Source organism: Vidua macroura, chromosome 5 (genome assembly GCF_024509145.1).
Source record: "Vidua macroura isolate BioBank_ID:100142 chromosome 5, ASM2450914v1, whole genome shotgun sequence".
Taxonomy (NCBI): domain Eukaryota; kingdom Metazoa; phylum Chordata; class Aves; order Passeriformes; family Viduidae; genus Vidua; species Vidua macroura.
Window position 1 is genome coordinate 39,023,669 of NC_071575.1, and position 15,934 is coordinate 39,039,602.

A 15,934-nucleotide genomic window follows, 5' to 3' on the forward strand; every position below is an offset into this window, starting at 1 on the left:
TCCAATACATGTGTCAGTGAGATGCTATTAAGAATGACCCCCAAAGAAAGCTTGTTTCAAAGCTATATCTTTCAGTATTAAAAGCACCAAGAGCAATTTCAGATATAAAAGTGTCTGCTTGTCTTTGCTTTTCAGCAGTGGTTGACTTAGAGGACTAGTCACAATCAAGAAACACTGATTAAACAAAAGATATCAAAGAAAAAGCAACTTACTAAATCCAGTTGCTACCATTAAACAACTTCTAAAAGATTGATTCGATGCTGACAAATAACTTATTCTGAAGAAATAACAAGCAACTCAGATTTTTCACTAACAGACGTGGGTAGAATTGCTTAGGTGAACCGTCATTACAAATTGTTCATTCAGAGAGGGCCTCACACTTCACAGAAACTGATTAATTTCTGTACATGCCTGATAAGGTTTTTTGTATCAATTGGTATGAGCTTATTATTTTTATCTTGATAAAACAATGAACCAAACTAATATGGGGAAGGGGCAGGAAAGAACATACAGCTTTTACCAAGCTTGCTTATGCATACACTTCGTAGAAAGAAAACATGGAGTGGAAGAGTTAATAGGAAGTGGCAATCTCTTTGCTCATCCACCCCATTAATTCCCTGTTCAGCTGACCTAAAATTGTTTCTTTGTCCAGTCAAGTTAGTGCCAAGCAAAGTAAGCAAAATATCATCTCTGTAGTGGAGGTTCACATATGGAAAAGGGCAGAATATTCTATCAATAAAAGCCTCAGGAAATAATGAACCTCTAATACTCTTTTCTATTTGCCAAATAGAAATAAATCCTGGTTTTCCAAAAAGGTAAATTCCTCCAAACTGGGTAATAGAGTATAGACCACTAATACTATTACCTTTTCTGAGCCAGCAGGAGTTCAGCTCCCCAAGTATTCACTTGTCTATGGCATAAAACACTAAATTTCCTCTTCACACACTTGCTCACCTTGTCTGGAATCCTGAGACCGCACTGGAGAATCAATCCCATCTCCTAGTAACTGGGAGAGCTTCCTTTTTTTGCTTGATGCTGCAGAAATACTTTCATAAAAATACATGTTGTGTTAATCCTTTATAAATTTAAACATAGATATTACAGAATCATAACAAAAGAACACCCAGGTACCTCTTATCTCATTTTAACTGCACTGTCATCCAAATTCTGATTTGCTGAGAGAGAAGACTGTTGGTGGGTTTTTAAAACTGAGTTATCCAATTTTTTCCTTCCAAAATGTCTTCTTTTTTTTATTTCACATGAATAAAGAAGTTGATTCCATTGAAAAATTTATACAGTGCGTAAGTGGCAGGGGTTTAGTTTCCTGACATTTGCATTAAAATCACAGTTTTTATCTTGAATAATTTTCCTTTTTACCAGTTAATGTTAAAATACCAGAACATTTTAAATAATTGAGCATCCAGAACACATTGGTGGGTTAATATGGCAGAGAGTGTATGATTACTGCTTCACTTGCTTACATAGATATGACAATTCCTTTTCTCTTATGTCATTTGCAAGAACACTTACAAGATCCTCGTGCACAAGTTTCTACAACAGGTATTGCAAAACACCTCAATATTTTTATAATCCAGTTATGAGAAACCTGTTGATTTCTCATTAGCCTTCTATTGTTTTAAAAATTGAAATGCATTACTACTTCAGATCTAAACCTCAATCAGGGTATTTTAAAGAACCCTCAACCACAAGTGTCTCAAAAATGTCTAAACACTGCCATCCTGTGGAAAATCCTACACCCACAGGGATTTACAACCAGTCTTAAACCAGTTTTACTGGTTTTGCATGTCTCACCCTTTGCATAAAAGCTTTATCATTTACCCAGAAATCTGAAATGCATTAGGCTGGAAGTATGGATAATTAAAACCCAAACAGCTGGAGGATGTAGAATGATTCCATGGAGTCACAGCACTTTCTGTCTTCAGGCAGCAGCCTTGGGAGAAGGTGCAAGGATATCCTGTGGCACTGGGGTCAGAGTAAGTCTCCATGAACCCGCAGGGAAGCTTGCTGGGTGCCCCGACAGATGGGCATGGGAGTGGAGGCTGCAGCCCACTGGGCCACACAGCATCACACCATGGGGCTGAGAGAAATAAACAGATAAGAACATAAGAACAAGGAAGAGGAGCTGGAGATCTTCCTACAGGCTTGGGAGAGGCCAAATTCATGTCACCTACTTTGTAGCTGTGGTGGGGAGCACGGTTCTGAACCAGAGTCCGGTGGGGAGTCTGGCAGCTGGCTTTGCCTAGGGATGAAAAAGAGATTTTAATTTCTTCTGGAACAAGACACGAAGGACAACAACAATGAATGCTGAAAGCAAGTGGAGGGGGACCACCAGGCTACTGACAAGGGTCTTCAGGAAGCATTGCTTACCATGTTTGCTGCCCCTTCTCACAGGAGCAATGTCACCTACACTTCATCAGACCATCTCCTATGGACCTCTGCCTCTCTACTGTGAAGGAAGGCCCTCATCCAAATCCCCCCTTCACAGCCAGCTGACTTCAGTCCTCCTTCCCATGAGTGGTTCCTCAGTTACCTCCAGACACACCAGTGACTCCCAGCATACAGCACTCATGAGGGATTTAAGCCCCATGCTCTCTAAATTAAAGGTTAAAATCTGTGGCATCTTCATCTCTCTTAAGGAAGAGAAAATCCTATGCCATCTTGCTGCCATTCAAAGGAGCTACAGAGGCTTCCTCTGTTACATTAGGAATAGATGGAGGTTCAAGAAATGGATCAATCCTTTCAGGTATTCCTATGAATTGTCAGCTCAAACACTGCTCTGAAGCCTAATCTGAAACACAAGTCTTAAGGCACATGTTAGGCTAAAAATGCTGCAGCAGAGGAAGGATGACAGAAATCTAATGAGACACACCTCACCTCAGAAGCCGAATAAAATAAAATTCCTTAAAGAGACACCCTCATATATATAAAAGACATGTTCACACACACAGAGCAAATATTTTCAAGCATCAATAGAAAATTTTGACTCTATTGTTTCCACTGCAGGTTTTATATTTCTGAGTTTGGATAGCATTAAAGAGAGCAGTTTCATTTTTGGTTACTCCCTATTACTTTTGACATGTGCTTATGCATTTCTTAATGGCATTGCAACTGGTCTTCCAACATGCTATGTCCACAACCCTGCATTTTGGGTTAGCTTCAACGACACGACTCCTCTTTAAAAAATAAATTTTAAAATTACACATTATAATAGTCTTTAATTTCCTTCAGTATAGATTCTCTGATGCTTTTAAATGCCATGACTACACTCGAAACCTTGTTTTCAACTTTGAATACTTAGTAAATATTTCATTTTAATTTTTCTTTTTCCTGTGGGATACTTGATCCATATATACTGAATTCCAATTGTCCTTTGCAAAATTTTAAAAGATACATACATAAAAGTCTGAAACTTCCCTTCTGCACATTCAGTTCATATTCTGGCTTCAAACGTTGCCTTGGGTACTTGATTTCTGCTTTAATGTAGATTATTTCAGTAAAATAGAGAGACAGACACTTTCTAGGATAAAGTATTTATGAAGTAAAGAGGTAGTAGGGATATATCTCCAAATTAGAACTTTACTGAAACTGATACTCTGCTTTTTGAAGGAAATGAAAATAATCTGTAGTTTAAATGATTCTACATTACAAACATAGTTAATCAATGAAATGCCTACTTAGTAAAGGACATGGCAACCCTTTTTCTCCTTTCACTGGTAATGTGGAAGGTATTACTGTGGGAAAAGATGAGGAAATCACATGGTGCTTCACATGTATTGTAAGAGAAGAACAAATGTAATGCTGATGGCCTTTCTGATGCAAGATGATCTTTAATGGAAATTTCAAGATACACCCAAGATCTTGGTGGGAACAGCACTCTTTTCATTGCACATGACATTATGGAGTTCTGCATTTTATATGTATAAATGGAGGCTTTTAATACTTTTCTCCTTTCAAGTATTTTGACATTTTCCTTTATGATATTCTATTCTATTTATGATATTCTATTCTGTTTAGGCACAAATTTTCTGCACTACAGAAAAATGCTTAATAATTTGACCTGTACAGATCTAATGATTCTGTAAATGTTCTTAATCCCATAAAGAACAAACTAGAACTCTAGTTTTAGTGTAAAATCCTGTTCAGCCTCCAAACCCATAATAGTTTTACAGATGGTTTTCTTGCATGTAAGTACTCTGTAGCACTGGAACTTTAATAATATCTAACTTACTTAAGCTACATAATAGCATACATATACACATTTACATTTTTGCTATGCTTTATGCATAAAAGAAAAATAATAACATTTTTAAGTTGTCATATGTGGAGAGTTTTGTAGAGGATTGGTTAAGGGATAAAGGACATGATTCAGTTCAGCTAGTTAAGTGGGCCTCAGGCCTCAAGGTCATTGTGCCCTTGAGGGCAGGTGTGATACGATAACAAGATGCGTAACCAAGGTCTGCAGACAGAAAATCAAAAGGCAGTAACCATAGGCATGAGGAGCATGCCACCATGGAAAGTACCGAGAGGCGGGACTGATCTTCATTGTACAAACCAATAAGGAGCTTAGCTTTTGCGATATGCATGAGCCTTATTATTATAGTTATAAATGTACTCGTATGCTTTGAATAAACGAGACTTGTTGATCATCATCGGATGAGCTTGTCTCCCGTCACTTTTCCCACAGTCATACAGGAGTTCAATAATCTTGTTAACCTAAAACACATTTAGTCACTCTAAAAATAAAGGTTATGGATATTTATATACAACCTTCTCTTCATTCTTCTTTACTTTTATAGTGTGGGCAAAGAGAATCAATTCATTATTCATGATTTAGAGCAGGTAGGGGCCTATTTGGGCCACTTTAAGTAAATGTGCTGCTGAGTCTGTCTAGAATGAAAAATTCCGTGCTTAATTATTTTTAAAATAGCCCTTCTTGCTCTGCTTCTTGGCAAGTGCAAGTGTCAGCCTATTAATAATATTTTGCCTTGAACAACAATCATCTGACAGTTGTCTAGATGAAGATTTGGGGTTTAAGTCTTTGATAGATCTATACTACATAATTTTCCACCCTTGACCATAAGCTTTTGCACTATGTTTTAAAGTTAGTCTCAAAAGAGACTGATGGATGTTTCTGTTCTAACTAAGTATTAGGGGGAAAACAGTAGCTCTGCTTCCTTCAAACTGGGAGACTTCTGTTATTCTCTCAATTTATTATACAGTAGTCTCACTTTTATCACTTATTCTATACATAAACAGTAAATTAGCACTTAGAGGAATGTTAAAGTAACAGTTCTCTATTTAAAGTCACAATTAGTTCAACAGTTGTGAATCAACTCAGACTTTATTATCATTTGTTCTGTTGAACAAGAAGACAACCATATTTCCATTACTGGCTGTAGTTCATTTTTTCTAAGTCCTCCTATGCAGCTTCAAGAAACAATGTCAAGAGAGCTACAATCCTCTTGAAACTCAGATTTTATCATGGCACTAATAAAACAATTCAAGACCTGTGGCTAAGGAGAGGAAGTAAATGTTGCTATAATACTTACAAAGTTCCAAACTCTATGTCACTACTAATGAATTCTTCCAACAGGCTTGTATCCACCATGGGATTTTCCAAGGCTCCATGGACATCTTGCCCTAAGGTTAAAAGTAAAAAAGACAGAAATTCAGAGGGAATTGTCAGTGTTTCAGAATAAGTGATGCTGCTGATGGTCCTACACAAAGGAAAACCAAATCTGTCCTGCCTCATGTGTAAAAAAAGGATTATGCTTCTGGTTTAGTCACTCTGGGAAAAAGGATGATGAGAAATGCAGAGTAATTAACAATGTGCAGGGGCACTGCAGATGACAGTGCAGTACCAGGCAAACATCATTGAATGCATGGCATTAAGGCTTCAGGGAATTACTACAGCAGAAGGATGAAGGACCCCAGTCTGCAACTGAGAAAAAGGGTTTTGAAACTCTTTTACATTGAGGTCTAAAGGTTTTTTGGGTTGAAGCTCAGACATTGTCTTACACAGATCCACATGGTGCATTAGTGCTCACAAGTACTGAAAGTGAGTTTCTGAAATAAAACTCCATTTAAAAATCCACCATCTGAGTTTAAATAAAGCCCAAATAAAGCTTAAAAAATGCTTGATTGGTGGCTTCCTTTTATTCTGCCTAAAAAAACCAGCCCACTAACATGTTAAATGTATTAGCAAATAGAAAGGTTCAGTACTTTGTCCTTTGTTGCTTAGTAACTGAAGGCTGTAAACAGATTTTATGATTATAAAGTTTCCGGAATTCATGACAACTTTTGTAGAAAGTCAACGGGCGCTCATTAAAAAACCCAGCCAAGCAGCCCTACTCTGTAGGCTCCCCACCTCTGCAGCAGGCCTTCCATAAATACAGGTGTGGCCAGTCAGAATGCAAACAAGATAAGGACCTTGACATTCCTGCTTGAGCTGCAAGTGACTCTGTCCCACTTCACACATGATGAAATGGACCAGCCCACACAGCCAGAGATGTGAGGCTCAGCCCTAGAGTCTGACACCAACCATGTCCCCCCAGCTCAGCGGCAGCAGTGCGTGAGAACACAAAAGGTTAATCTCTGCCTCTGAGCCAAGGAGTAGTCACTGCCTTTGGTGCATTTGCTGTCTTCTCACTGTACTACCTTGCATAGGACACTTACCCTACTGTATCTTCAGTTCCTTTTCTGATGTCTTCGTCTGATACTGTTCCTTCTTGATCCAGTGTTTAGAAAGGACATTTGTGCAAGCAGAATCTAAAAATCTACCACCTTGCACAGGATTCCCTCAATACATAAATCCACACTGCTAATAATCATTTCCCAAATTTCTTTGTGATCATAGATTAATCTAGATATTGTTTATTGTTGGTGCTGCAGGCTTAATTTTGGCTGCCTTTCACTGGGGGATAGCAACTTGGAGATGTGCTACTGATAGATCCTTGCATCTCAATTTACTGATGTTGTATACAGAACTGTCCCACGCACACCAGAGAACAGATTCAATAGGTGCAGCCCACTAGCTTGTCTCAGCAAAACTGCAACATACAAATTCTGGAAGCAGCAGCAGATCACTCTGCAAAACCAGCTAGAGAGTGCAAAAGAGCCTGACTTTCCTTAGAAGCCCTCAAACTGTTGGATTCTCATCTTCTCTTTCTTAATGTCTGAATGTAGGGTCCCCCTACTTTGAATTACAAACCCTTCTCCTTTTACTAATGTAGTCCGCAGGAAAACAATTCTATCACCTTCTCCTTCTTTCACCCCACCTGTTCTTCCTGTTCAAACCTCCAAACCCTCACAAAGAATGATATACTTTCATTACTACCTTGAGGCCAGAAGTCAAATGCAAAATATTTTTCCTGTACCACACAACCAAGAATCCTTTATTTTGACCAAGATCAGAGACAGACTCTTTGAATCAAAGAATATAGCTTTAAATCAAACATGGACAAGGTCTTTCAAGTGGACATCCCACAGTTCAGAGATCAGCTCTGTTGCTAAGTGATGATAACAGAAATATATATCATTTCTGCTTAATCTCTCCACTTTGCATGAACAGCTAAATGGCAAGGAGAAGAATGAAAGAATAAGCAGTGCTGGGAGAAGAAGGAACTAACCAGGAAGACAGGCCACCACTAATGAATGTTTGTGACGCAGGAACACGGAAGAGTGGGCACACTTTGCTGCCCTGTAGAACTCTGTTAATGTACTTTCCAGGTGAGTGGCATCATGTGCTTATACATTTGTTTCAGCAAAGAAGGACCTGTTGGATCATATGCAAATTTATTTTAATTGGTGGCATCCATTTCACAGGCATTTGATCACAGTAAGTACTTAACAGATATGGGCACCAAGCAAGACAGTCACTCACCTGGATGTTACATGCTTGTAAGAGCAGAGAACTAGCTGTTCTCTAACTGCGTGTACATGGCAGGACAAGCCCTGCGGTGAGGCCTCTGTGAAGCACAGAACCATGTGCCTGGCTAAGAGCTGCTGGAGGATATGTGGAATCAGCAGCCTCAATCATCAGCTTGTGCTCTGCTTGCAGTTCACAGTTTATGCTGCAATGTGCCCAGATGTCTCTGGAAGAGTCTGCACTGAGTGACACATTCAAGTTTGGTGTCACTGTGCAGAGGACTACCAGCTACCCAACAAACCGATGAAGATGAAAGCACAGGGTGGTACCATGGCAGGGGGCTCACACACAGATATTTGCAGAACACACACTGCAGTCACAGGCTGCATATGATTATATATTTTTCTCATATCTTCTTAAGCTTGATATTTCTGTTGTTTTGTCCCCAAGTCAAAAACCTGTCAGTACTACCACTGTCTTCTGTTTCCTGTCCATTCTCACTTAGTCTGTCCCTAATACCTGGCCACAGGCCCCCAAGGAAACATATGAACTCCAGCCTATTAATTTGGCAGTTACTCTTTGGCAGACATCCAGCTCTCATCACCTGGCTCCTCAGCTTGACTCTATGGTCCTGTGACCAAGTCTCAATCACTGAAAAACCTACCTCAATCAATTCTCCCAACATTTTCATGTAGCCTTATGTCTATCTGCATTTAAATCAGCTGCCTCATTTTCAGTGATATCTAAATGGAAAGTGAAGGATGGGGGACAGAGAAATAATATTGACTAAAAATCAATACTAAACTAATAATTTCCTAACATTAGAAGAGGATGCCAGGAAGCTCCCAGCCAAGTCCAGCTATCTGTAGTAAGATCAGTGGTAAAATATCAGCTACTTTACACAGGAAACAATCCTCATATACAGCTCAAGGTGTAAACACAGTACAGAGAACATGGTCAGTGTTCAGTAATGCTTGCTGAACAGAACAATTCACGTTTGCTACAAAGCCTTTCAATTTGAGGGATATGTTTCTACTTAAGAATTAATAACTGCTTTCTACCTAAAGACACTTTACCATGAAAATCAGTATTTTTTTTACAAAAAGAGGCTTCAGCACTTTATGAGCTCCACTATACAGGCTCAATGGTCCAGCTGAACCTCATTGACTTACACAAAGCTAAGTATTACTTAGGCCCTTCTTTCATGGTAATGGACTCCAAGACTGGTTACCATTTAAATTGTGTACAAAAATCTGGCTCAATTTGACTGGAACAGACCTGCTGTCATTGACACAAGCTGCAGAGCTACAGGGTTGTAAGTATAAACCAGCTGTAGCCAGCCAGGAGGTATCACAGCCTAGGTTATTCAACTTCAGTAAATTTGGTTAGTCCAAATTGTAAGGAGCGAGTTTGTGTTAAGATAGACTTTTTTCACCCAAAGTAACATTTTCTATAGAAACAAATCTTATCATCAATATTTTATATTTTTCATTTCATCTTTTATTCCTGTTTCAAACTCTCATCCTTAAAATGGTATGTGGCACCTCTGAGGTTTAAGTGTTTTGTATTTTAAGGTCATGTTTCTTCAGTGGCTTCATTATTTACCACAAACTAATCTACATTCAATGTTACCCATGCAGGAGTACACAGAGAGGTGATGATTCCACTAAGGAAAATATTTCTTTAGATCACAGCACAGACAAAACACATGCATTTCAGACACCTCAAAGTACCTTACAACAGAAAAGACCAAGTTCAACAGTGTAACTAGGCTGACCTTCTACCAGGTCTCTCTCATTGATAACATCAGCAAGAACAGATTGTTCTGCCACATACAGGTGGAAGAGCTAACCAGGAGCTCTGACCTTCCCTTGACAAATAGGAACATACAGACTCTAAAATGCAGAATGTTTTAATTATAAATACTTATTTCAACAAGAATAATAGGAAAAAAACCTGCATCAAAGATGAAATCTCTAATATGCAAGTGAAATGAAACAGAAAAAATTTAGAACTTCCCAGCAACACTAGACAAAAGCCATTTACTTGAATAAGAAAAAGCCATGGTCAAATCCCAGAGTCATATCTAATCTAAAAGGTCTATCAACTATTCAAAGAAGTGATTGCCAGGAAAACAAACAGTATCTCACTTTCCTTGGGGACAAAAAAAAAAATGTTTCAGACTGTCCCCTCTCATTATTGCAGATGCAATTTCGCCCTACTAGTGAGTGTCAAAACAAATATACAATGTAAGGAGCTAAAGCACAAGACAGAGGGGACTCTTTTTGTTCATGAATTTAAAATAATTTTATCAAGCAGATCTGTAGATTCATTAACTGCCAGCTGATGCGTTGTTAAGCCAAAACTGAACCACTGAGGAACCACTCAGTAGCACCATTCTCCACTTGATATTGCAAGTTCCAGTTTTTTCATAGCCTTGAAAAACAATGTTCTAACACTGTTATGACTAATCACAGAGACCACCAAATCAACACTAACAATTTATGACTCTTGCTTCATGAGGTTCTGCCTCACTGCTGTGTTACAAAGCCAGTCCACAAGCTGTAGTGCTAAGCTGCAGAGATGCCACTACTTAAAACTTGCTTTGTGCTCAGTAAACGTAACCCCTGCTTGAATAGAGGGCTAACCACATATTTACTTCAGCTTGCTCCCTTTTCAGACTTACCTATGGTTTATAAAAGCAAGAGAGCCTACTCCATGCTGAATGAATGATGAGCTCTTGCAGTCTTGACACATACCCATGTCCAGATAATGAAATTCAGCCATCTAACAGCATCACTGCATGCTGTATGGCCTTAGCAGACCTTTGTCACATTCTAATGGAACACAGCAGAACCACACATCACGGAAGGGACATGACATCCTAAAATGTTTCATTTTTCCTGTAATTAAAAGGAATCAACAGGGCTTCTCTATCCTTACACTGGCATACACTACCAAAAGACCTTCTAAAAGGAGTTGAAGTAATAATTATATAATTAAAAATAGTAATTCTCATTAAAGAGCTCATACAGCTAAAATCCCTGCTACACCTTCTACCATTAAAGTATCATTGTCACAAAAGTCAACAGAATCTAACCTATACTTCCCTAGAAAGTCATGTTTTCCATGACAAGAGGATTCCTAAAAAATGTGCCTTTTTGTAATATAATCTGTATTCAACACTATTTTGATATTTAACAGCTATGCAATGCAGCAGTTGAAAAAATAAAAAAGCCTGATAAAAACAAGTATTATGCTGCTGAAAGCAAAGCCAAAAAAGTTTGTTAGCCTTTCAACTCCATGGTGTAAACTGAACTTAAGGAATATGGCAGGAATTTCCTACCATCTATAAACAACACATTTGTTTGCTAGCAGCCCTAGATTGTAGGGCCATTTTAAATTTCTTGGCTTGATCAATTTTTTAATGTCTTAGCTTGAAATTAAAATTTAAAAGATACAGTTGCCACCTCTCACCCAGGCTAACAGAGGGGCAGGGGAAAGAATAACACAGAAAGAAAATCACAAGAGTGATTTTCCCAAGTACATAACTTGGTAGTTTCCCAAGTTACTTTGAGATCAGTGAATACCTGCATTTGAAAACAAATACAAGAAAAGCAGCTTAGAATAGAACAGTTAACATATTAAAAACAAAAAGCAAAGTGCAAACTGGAGGGAGAGAAAAAAATAGTAAAAAAATATAAAAATAGTAGGCCTTTGAACACATTATCAGACAGTCTAAAAATGCAGTTTTATTATGGAATCTATTAGGAAGTGAATCATGTAGTAAGAGAAAGTGATGAAACTAACTGGACCAGCTTGAATAGAAAATGTCTTGGAGAAAAAGGTAGGACAGATGATCTCAGCCAAAAGACAAAAATATCCAAGTTTAATTCCTCAGAAGGATCCTAAGGATACTGACACAATTAACATTTTACCAATTACAGTTAGGCCATTTCAGTTAGTGGAAGGAAAACCCTCTTTACCTGACATGCTAAAACTGAGAAGGAAGTGAGATTAACCACATGAAAATCACTAAGATTTCAGAAGTGTTACACAGTAATGAGTCCTCAATCATTTCCCAGTTTTTCTTCAAGGCAATTACCTTGCCCACACTGCAGGCTTTGCTGGGTGCACCTTCCCTTTGGTATTCTGGCCAGAGCACAAAGAAAAAGACACTGCAGCACATCTGTACTCTCTGTAAGCATTCCAGTATTGTCTTCTACAATAACTTAGTGTAAACACAGCTTTGGGTTTCAGAGCACTTTTTCTTCCTCCTTTCTTCCTCAATTACCCCCGAACAATTACTGGTTTTGCTGCCACTAAAAATTATTAAGGCATCTCTTGAAACTAGTCTTACCTTCAAAGAACTGCTGCAAGGCCTCATTTTCTCCCACCACATCCATGAAAAGCCAGTTGAATTGTTTTACTGTCCTACTGCTTGAAGAGCTCCTTCTGGGACAAATGCACTCTCTTCCAGATGATTATGAACATGCCATGGAACACATCATGTTTTTGTCAGAGGTTTCAATGATTGTCCCAGCTGATCTCATTCCTCTCTAACTAGAGTCAGGGTTATACTTAGGCTTCATGTAAAGGACTTAAGCTACACATAAAGGAGAATCTAACAAGGCTTTTGAGGCAAGATGATGTGGGTTCTAGCCAGTCAGTAAGTCTAATGTTCTCGTTTTAAGGACCTTTGGTCCCAGTACTAATTACACATGCGCAAAAAAATGTAGCAATAAAAATTACTTATCTTGTCTTTGTACTTTCACACAGGTCATGTAATTAGTATTACCAATGAAAGCAATAGTAATCAAAAATGCAAGAGTAAAGCCATCACTGATAGGAAGTAGAACTTCTATGTTGTTACTATTATTAACAAAACTAAATCATACATTAGCCTGTTTGTCTAAGGTAACATTGGAAGACATATGGGAAAGCAGAATATGGAACAAATTTCTTTTAAGGCTAGCAGCAAACTCTATTACACTTTCTCTTAGTTCATCTTTAAACAATGAAAACTGGCCATTCTGTCATCACTAAGCAAACAGGAGAGAAATACTCAAGTAATTTGAGTAGACATCTAAAAAAGGCATTTGGTTATGAACAAAAGTTCCAATGAAGTCTGGCATTAAGACATTTTTGGAAGTAATTATATTCACCAGACAAGTAGTTGTTCACTTTTTTACAAGCCCCAGGCACTCACAGTGACACAGGTGTCTCATGATAAACAGCTCATATGAAAAATATAGAAAAGCATTTTGGATTAGGGACATGAAGAAAGAAGTCAGCTGGCATTTACAAGGTGTTGATGTAATTGAGCCAGTCATTACTACTGAGATGCACTACATGGGGTACACCTTTGTACAAGAAATCACCTCAGCATAGTACATTTTAGATACTACCATGTACAAAAAGGACCGTTCTCTCTGCTTAAATTTTGTTTTAAAGGATATTAAGTCAGAATAGCACCAGCTACTGGCTACCATTTGCCTACTGTTAGCTAATCATGGAAACAGTTCTATCTCATTATCTAAAGTAAGGATTAACAAGCATTTAGGAAGCACTTATGAACCTAACATAAAACATTAATACCAATAAACACAGCTTGTTTTCTAAGACTGAGTAAAGCCAGACTTCCTTAGCATTACTGAATGGATAAACAATCCTTTAACAACTGCTGGTAGAATTATTCTACGTTTCTACAACAGCAAGTAGTACCCAGTGATGGGAGATTGAGAAAAGTATTCCCTCAGAACTAAAATTGCCCAAGTTGGACCTACATACTCCATTACTAATAATATCTAGGTTCAGTTGTTTGTTTTTATTTTAACATTGAAATGTCTGGTCAAAGCCAACACTTGCAAAGTGTTTTCACATATATACAAGCATCACAAGCATAGCATTAAATTTCACAACCCATTCTATTGACTTTTATGAAAACAGAGAACATTGCAGAAAGACAATGACGAATACTGTTGGTTTTGTTCAGCATCAAAGAGAACCACTGAGATGCTTCTTGTTAGAAAAACAGCTGCATAAGCTCACCTTCTAGTCAGTTTACCTGTCAAAGTTTTAATCTTGTGTGCAACTGATAAATAGTTGTCAAGACAGATCCAATGTTTTTCCAGAAAGGCAAGTCTAGTACATACCCACAACCATGTTCCTTGTAACATCATCAACTGTCTGCTGTAGCTGAGACAATGCCCAGAAAAAAACAAGTGCCAAAGAAACACTTCCAACAGAAAAAGCATCTCTTAAGAGGCCAGGATCCTTTTTTTGGGGTTCTCTGACACCATTTTTTTCATACACACAAATTGTAACATTATATGGAAATTACCATCAGCATGTTAAAGAAACCACATAATGGAAATTTCTGAGTTTCAAGAACAACTATGGGGAAAATGATGTATAAGACATTGAAAACTGGAAATCCCAGAAGACTGGGGAAAAAAAAACTAATTTAAAGGAATGAAAAAATTCTAGTGAAAGAAAATGAGAGGGAAAGAGAAAGTTTTTAGCAGTCATATATGGGTCAAAATAGATTTCTAACCAAAAAGCAAATAAGATAATTTTATTGTTCTTTCATATTTGAGAAGCACCCTTCCTTAAAGAGAAGATACTCAAGTTTATTGTGCTGTGACTTTTCACGGTATGTGTTTCTCTTCTTACATACATATTTTTAAAAATTACAAGTATAGGAAAGCAGCACTTTAAACAATTCCAAGTTCTCCCAGCTGTCTGTTAACTGTACTGGCATAAGTGCTTAGAGAGCTACATAAGTGTACCTAAACACTACAATGAAGAAAATACCAGGCATTTATTCACTCTTCATAAAATCAGTTTTCTATTTTGGAGTGTCCTACTGGGGCAGTTCACATTCTGCATCACAAAGAACAAAAGACAGAGACTGTTTCAGATTAACACTTTAATCAGAAGGGTTTTTTTTAAATGTAAAGTACAATCACTAATACATTTGCAAGTGCTTACCACATTTGTTCAACTAAGTATTATATGTACGCATATACAGCATAGGTCAGTTTAAAACAATCACAGTACTTCTTAGTCCCATCTGCAAACGGAGAAAGATCTTGGACCCACTTTGTGGAAATAAATATCAAGTAACAAAAAGAGGTTCAGCAATTTTAGTTATGTATATTCAATGAAGTTCATGCATGCGCACGAGTAAAAAATTTTAGAGCTCTTCCTTGTAATAGCCAAGTTTTGCTAGTGACATCTCTCGTCTCAGCTGCATAACTTCCCAGAACATCTGATCCACTAAAAAAGACAGAAGTATCATTAAATATAACAAATTCACATTTTATTTCAACTGATGTATTCAGGCTGCCTTACTCTATATGAGTTTAGAGGAACTTCATAACAAACATCTGGTAAAACCAGCATTAGTATGTGTAAGGGTGAATTGTACTTGGTTATGACAAAATTTGTTCAAGCACATATTCTAAACATTATAAATGAGAGTCGTATAAAAAATTTAGTCAGATTTTAGATTTCTTTAAAATGGAGAACAGAACTATATCAGTACTTCTTGTCAGCTTCAATTAATTGCAACTTCTTATTTAAGCTTCCCTGCCCCATGACTCATTTTCTGTGAAACTAAATGTCTACAAAAAGAAAAAAGTAGAGCTTGTTTAATAAGAATTGTTTCACCAAAGAATCTGCAATTTTGTTAGAATTTTGCCTTTTATACTCCTTCTTGCTCCCTTTTTTCCTAGAGTAATCTACTAGCAACAATAAATCGGGTAGGAAAGACCCTTTTTTCTTATTTCATCTGTATCTTTCCAATGTGGTAAGTCTAATGCATGGCTTAAGCTTCTAGACATCACAGCAATACAAATCAAAATCGCAGGGTATATAATTATTCAAGACAAAATTTCCATGCATTCAAGATCCTGATGTAGAATGTCTACAAATATTATTAACCTGAACAACAAGTATAAGGTCTTCCCTACCATAGTTCAAAAACCACTTTTGTAAAAGTGACCTCTGTCTTAAAAATTATATGGTGCATTAGTAGAAACG

General features: G+C 37.5%; 2 protein-coding genes across 4 annotated transcripts in view; both read right to left on the reverse strand.

The window, feature by feature from the left end:
• MYRFL (myelin regulatory factor like) overlaps window positions 1-5,773 on the reverse strand; it is a 33,764-nt gene extending 27,991 nt beyond the window's left edge. Inside the window, exons 1-4 of the mRNA XM_053978043.1 lie at window positions 5,571-5,773; window positions 2,193-2,260; window positions 1,840-2,098; window positions 955-1,046 (exon numbers count right to left, since the gene is read on the reverse strand). Coding sequence (XP_053834018.1) covers window positions 955-1,046; window positions 1,840-2,098; window positions 2,193-2,260; window positions 5,571-5,773 — 622 coding nt within the window. The remainder of the gene's footprint in view (window positions 1-954; window positions 1,047-1,839; window positions 2,099-2,192; window positions 2,261-5,570) is intronic.
• Window positions 5,774-14,799: 9,026 nt separating this feature from the next.
• Window positions 14,800-15,934, reverse strand: part of RAB3IP (RAB3A interacting protein) — a 32,850-nt gene continuing 31,715 nt past the window's right edge. For 2 of the 3 annotated variants that reach the window (XM_053978697.1, XM_053978695.1), the window contains one exon: window positions 14,800-15,169. In XM_053978697.1, coding sequence (XP_053834672.1) covers window positions 15,087-15,169 — 83 coding nt within the window. In that variant the 3' untranslated portion in view covers window positions 14,800-15,086. The remainder of the gene's footprint in view (window positions 15,170-15,934) is intronic. The other variant, XR_008437325.1, reaches the window with a different exon arrangement.